General features: G+C 39.6%; 1 protein-coding gene across 1 annotated transcript; it reads right to left on the bottom strand.

Moving 5' to 3' along the window:
* Positions 1-255: 255 nt before the first annotated feature.
* On the bottom strand, positions 256-3,154 carry tmdd1 (transmembrane and death domain 1). The gene is made up of 5 exons (XM_085147226.1): positions 3,022-3,154; positions 2,459-2,650; positions 2,034-2,153; positions 1,045-1,188; positions 256-574 (listed from the first exon to the last, which is right to left on the bottom strand). The coding sequence occupies exons 1-5, from the start codon at positions 3,089-3,091 to the stop codon at positions 339-341; spliced, it is 762 nt and encodes a 253-aa protein (XP_085003352.1). The 5' UTR covers positions 3,092-3,154; the 3' UTR covers positions 256-338.
* Positions 3,155-5,989: the final 2,835 nt, after the last annotated feature.

The raw sequence follows: 5,989 nt of genomic DNA, 5'->3' as shown, positions 1-5,989 counted from the left end.
GGCTGGGTTCCAGCGCATCTGTCACAGTACCAGTCATCTACCCACTGGCAAGACAATAACACTTACCAGTCTAGCAATACACACAAGGATAATTATTTGATCTCAAACTACATTATGCTTGTCACATTTATCATAATTAGCAGTAGTGATTTAGAATCGATATTTAGGTCCTGCATTGGTTCTGGTGATGATTGAATGTTTCAGGCATATTTCTCTGCAGGATTTACCAGAACAGCAAAACCAAAGAAGACAAAATATGTTCAGCTTTTATTTTTGTGCTCTTATTTCATTTTTGATAATTGGAACGTTTACATCTGACATTCCAGAAGCTCCCCAAATTACATGGCTTTACTGCTGGAACTGCTGGTGGCTCTGGAGTGACAGTTCTGAAGCCTTCCATGAGAAATGTGGACAATGACGAGGAGTAAAGCTGCGCCTATGAGCAAGGTGCCCCCGAAGCCAAACAGAAGACCGTACAATACTGGCAGAGCTACATCCAAAGGCCCCTTCTGGTACGGAGGGACGCGAACCTGCTCCACAATCAGATCCAGGTCACGCCATGTCAGATCGCTAACTAACACACACACACAGCACAAACAGGACAGACACACTTACCATCTCAAAGGATTATGGGAGCATTTCTGTCAAGTTTTAACTTGAATGAAGCACCCAGGAGACTGACGAAATGGACAGGTGATAATTACATTTTGGGTTTCCTAACTGTCCTGGGAAATATTACTTGTATAGCGAGAGTGTTGATACTGAGAAGTAATGAGCTGGAAGCATGCCCACAACCACCAAATCTAATCTGTCATCTCATCTAAACACTTAATAGATTCAGGGTTCAGTGAAACATTATACCATTTGTCATTCATGGAGTCTCCAGAGGAATAACCCAGAAATCTCCTTTGGACATCTGTAGTCACAGATCTGGGCTTAGCATGGACACAGATGCTAAGACTTAGTTGTCTATCATGTTTTCCTGTTTTATGATCTACCAAGCTCAAAAGTGAAAAATTCAAGCTTTGAGTTAAGTGATCATACCCGTTCTTTTTCTGGCCCTCTGGTGTCCGCGCTTTTGGTGTTTTGTGTCTGAAACAAAGTTTAAAGAGTTGACATATTTGTGATAATCTTCAACATAGCGCTTCAGGCTCAGGGCTTTGTCCTGGTTGATGTTCTTCCCCACTTCTGTGAATACAAAATAACACAAGCGATCATTATTTCTCTGCATCTCAAGGTATAAATGTGTTTACGTATCCTATAAAAGATTGTAAAATTGGATTTGATTGTTGTTTTTTTGCAATAGCCATAATTACTTCTAGCAGGAGAGCTCCTGCTGTCCTTCAGAATAAAACAAAATGAATCTCTCAGGTTTTCGATGTATGAGTAGATCTCTTCAGAAATGCAATCAAGTGTAAGATAATTGCTACATTTTGCATCCAGGCTTTTCCATCAAGGCCCCCGCCCCGCCCCACCCCACCCCAAACTCCAGCTCATCTCTTCCTATCCTTTCCTTGTCTTTTTTTCACTCCAAAGCTGCTGATGAAAGGAGCAGATGGTTTGTTCTGTGGCTGGTGTCAGCTCCACCGAGTCCTCTGTCAGATCATTTACACCTCCCTCTACCCAACGCCACTCGGCTGTGGACTTGTGTGCACACTGGACTGCAGCACATGCCACAAGACTGGCATTCTGCAAAATATGCCACTTTTGAAGTTCCAATTAAAATAAATCTCAGAGTAATGAAGCAATTATACACTGTTGTTAAAATCTTGAGGCCTTCTTGACCGAAATAAACCAATTTTGAAAATACACTGCCATGTACCCAAATGAGGCTTTGTTCTAATTTCCTTTTGTCAAGGGACATGCTGTGATGTCTGCTCATAGGGATTTGTTCCTATCAACAACACTGTACTGTGTATAAAAAGTCAGCCATTTTAATTTGAAAACCATTACATTAGTAGCACAACACAGTTGTTCTGTTTAAAAATAAATGATTCCATGCTACAGGAGGCAGGAGTCACCGTTATTCTCACCAGTGGCGATGTCTGTTCTGCCGATGTGATGCAAGGCACGTGAAAGCCTGTCATAGTAGGTCTCCTCGCCGTACCTCAGCAGCCAGTCTGTCAGGGCCGTTTGGCACTGGGCTTCACTATCTAGTAAACACAAAACATATGGCCCTCAGAAAGACTTTTCTTTGACTGTCAGTTTGCTGCCAGAAACTCTCTAAGCTGAGCTGGCTGTGTGAGAAACAGGCAGGTTTCGAGGTGCGCTTTGTCTTTATACCTTATTACAGCTCATAGCGTCTTTTCATCTCTCGCTAAAAAGTAAACTTTGCATTATTTGTTCTATAACTTATTTTTGCATTGAAATGAAGAGTGACACTTAATGTTTAATGTATAAATAAGAAGCTTGTGACTTATGTGTTGCTGTCATCCGCAGATGTAGAAGTTTAGCTAACCTAGAGCAGAAGGCGTCTCTCTCTTGGCTCGAGGCTGGAGACCTAGGAGATTATTTTCTGGCGAGAGGCGCTGAAGGTGCTCAAATATGTTTTCCTCTGGGTGAGAGAGGGCAGACAGGAGGTCCTCACACTCTCCAGGTGTCAGCATCTCCACTAAACGTTCCAGTTGTTGGACATCAATGTCTTCCGCCACTAAACAGCCACGACACAAACTACTAAAAGCGGTGCATAAACTCAAGGAAGACCACCAGTCTAACCAACAACATGGCAACGTGACCCTACACTGAAATCAGCTGCTGTCACATTAAATGTCATGCTTAATGAAGCATGGTGCAGACACAACAGAACATTTCTGCAGCACGGCTGTGCTTTCAATTAACAAGTGCCGCTTTTATGGCGTGAAACTGTCATTTTACCCTTCTCATCTGCAGTGCATAGAAACTCAATAATTCATACTTTATAACAGAGAACAGGAAAATCACAATTTTCATACTTCCTGTGTCAGCTCCAGTATTGCTGTCTGCTAATGGATACGAACCCAGCGTAAGAACATTTTCCCTCACCTGTGTCCTCTCCGACTGTTGAACTGTGTAGCAGAAAGAAGAAAGAGAAACAAAATTTCAAAATGTCCATGTCAGCTGTGTAGACCGATTTAATGCTACTAACAATCAAGGATGTTTATTTCCAAAAAGTCTAAATGATCTAGAATTCAAATGTAAACAACGTAGCTGAGTCAGATTTCTTTTGAATATGACTGGAATCTTTTTTTTTGTTAATCATTCATTAATATTTTTTGATTAGTAATATATCTACTGTATGTCAAGGGTTATAGTTAACAACTTAAAAATATATATATCTTTATTTAAACAGAAAAAAATATCCATTGAGATTAGAAAATCTCTTTTACAAAGATGTCCTGGCAACTATAACAATAGTAAACAACTTATCATTTTGGGAAATGGAAAATTCTAACAAGAAAAAAAGAGTATTAAAAAAAGACTTTAGATTTATTAGAAATTTTATTAGGCATGATTTTCAGGTGTTTTGCAGCTACAGGTCATTTATTTTGTTTCCCATTTGGGACAGACAATACACATAAAAAAAAAAACCCTTCTTAGAAACCATCTTAGTTTATTTCCAAACTTCAACAGGAATAAAAACAAACAAACAACAACTTAAAACTTATTACAATGGCTACAAATGATGACAACCTTGATCATGCAACACCCTCAAACTCAAACAACTTTTGATTGGAAGACAGTCGCACAAGTTGGCTCGTTGGAAGCAACCTCTCTCCAAACAGCTGCAGTCTGACTCCAACAGGCAATCACTCACGAGCTGCCATCAATTTATTAAACAGAGCCTGTGGACAGCCCTATCACAAGCACTGTGCTGAAAAAAGATACAATGACTAAATGACTAACACCCAGTGGCTTTGACCTCACTTGTTATGAAGTGATTTGAGGAGTTGGTCCTAGCACTGAACAGAAAAGGTGTCCCTCCTCTCTACATTAATACTCGTTTTCTTACTGGTAAAAAAGGTCAACAGAGGATGACATTTCACTGGCCCTTCACATTGTCCTGTAACAGCTGTATCTATGGATGTCGTCACTTATTATAGCTCCAACTTTAACACCTCCTATCAAGCTGGCTATGAAGCCTACACCCTCCCCCAACCCCAAATGTGTTTTTGGTAATCACACATTTTTTGTTAACTTAATAATCATATCTTATAAGTAAATGTCCTGCATTTATCACAACCCAAATTGCTTGAAATGTATTTGAAAAATGTAGCGCATTATGATGATTTTAACTGTCAGTTGGCCACTCTCTTTTATAAGCATGCATAGGGAGATGCCACTTCCCTGTAGCAACATAGTGGATGGATTGACTTACAAGATTTCACAGGATTTAAGTCTGATGTAGGGGAGATGTAGGAGCCATGTGAGTATTGTTAGTTTGTTCTTTGGTTTACTGTTTTGAGCTGTGTTTGTTACCATAGTGACATGAATTCTGCATGCTTCACACAAGGGGTGTGTTTTCACATTACTTACCTGTTGACTCGGGCAACATCAGTATGGAGAGCATGGTGTAACATGTCGTTCGTGCTTTCGTGCCTAGGCAAAAGATTCAGCCACTGCATTATTGGCATTTTCATACACATCAAACATTTTAGAGACTGCTTGTGTCCTGTTTATAAGGACATTGTCATCCTGGAGCAGACCACTCCCATTAGTATAAAAATAATTATTCAAAGGAAAATAGGATTTGACTCAAAACTAATTTGTATTGATTTAGGTGTGAATGCTTCTTCTAAAGGAAAATACTGAAACCCAAAAAATCCCAGTGATATGCGCCCCCAAACCAAAACACAGGGAACAGGATCCCCTCACTGTAGAGGTCAAGAGTTCATGAATTTCCTTTGATTTGTTATTCATCTGTGTCTGGGGGCATTTCATCAGGGTTGCACATTTTTTTATTGTCCCAATTGTGTTTGTTTGCTGTCTGAAAACCCCCCACATTGCTTGTAGCAATGCACTTGAAAGCCTGGTAGTGCAAATGTCTAAAACCTTTTAGAGGCCACTTGGAAAAAATCTTAATATTTTTCAAGCCACTGTGAAAAAAAGGTTGAGTTTATATTCACATGAATGTACCCACATGCATAACCATGAGCCAAGAACATGCTGCTTAGCTCTGTTTTGTTATTATTATTTCAGACAGACCCCTGCCATAAAGACAGTTGAGCACAAACCTTGAGATGCAATGCTTTATTTTAAACGACTTAAAATCTCCAAGTCTGGTTTAAAAGGAGAGAGAAGAAAACCCTGTAGTTATAGACTTTATAAAAGCTGCAAAGCATAGCCCACACATGGAATCTGCATCACAAAATGCTGAAATCTTGCACAGAGTAACACTCAGGAATGGAAAAGTAAAACAGCAAAGACTATTATCTTTGCCTTTCCCTTTAATGTGCGCTACTGGAGAGAAGTGTGATGGGAGTAGTGGAGAGGCATCTCTCTAGCACCAAGAAACATGTTTAATGTGTGGGCTACAGTGAGGGCATGTTTTAAATTGTTAATAAGCTTCATTTGCCAAACAGTAAAGGTTGTTTGTGTGGGCTGAGTCTTAAATTCTCCATGTTGGCTAATGAAAAAAAATCATGCTCTGGGGCTGAGAACCACGGAAACTCGGGTGTGGGTGGTATAATAGCTCTGTAATGATTTGAGATGTTGCACTTTTAGAAAAAAAGAAACACCGGGCACAAGGTTTGGAAAATTTATTCATATTAAACAGTTTTTCAATGCAGTATATATTGATTTCACACAAAAAGTACATAAACTATACTATACAACAGTGAATAAATGGAAGCACCTTGTGAAAAAATTAATAGTTCCCAACATTGAAAATGCAAACTATAAAACAGCAGGTAGAAACTGAGAAACTTCAAACTGCCACGTTTATAACCTATGACTCAGTTGCCTTCTGCTGTTGTGACTGAAGTCGTATTTCCATGTCTCTTACACTTCACAC

This window comes from Neolamprologus multifasciatus, chromosome 20 (genome assembly GCF_963576455.1).
Source record: "Neolamprologus multifasciatus chromosome 20, fNeoMul1.2, whole genome shotgun sequence".
Lineage (NCBI taxonomy): Eukaryota > Metazoa > Chordata > Actinopteri > Cichliformes > Cichlidae > Neolamprologus > Neolamprologus multifasciatus.
The sequence above is the reverse complement of the archived record's forward strand: the minus strand, read 5'-3'. Positions and strand labels throughout refer to the sequence as shown.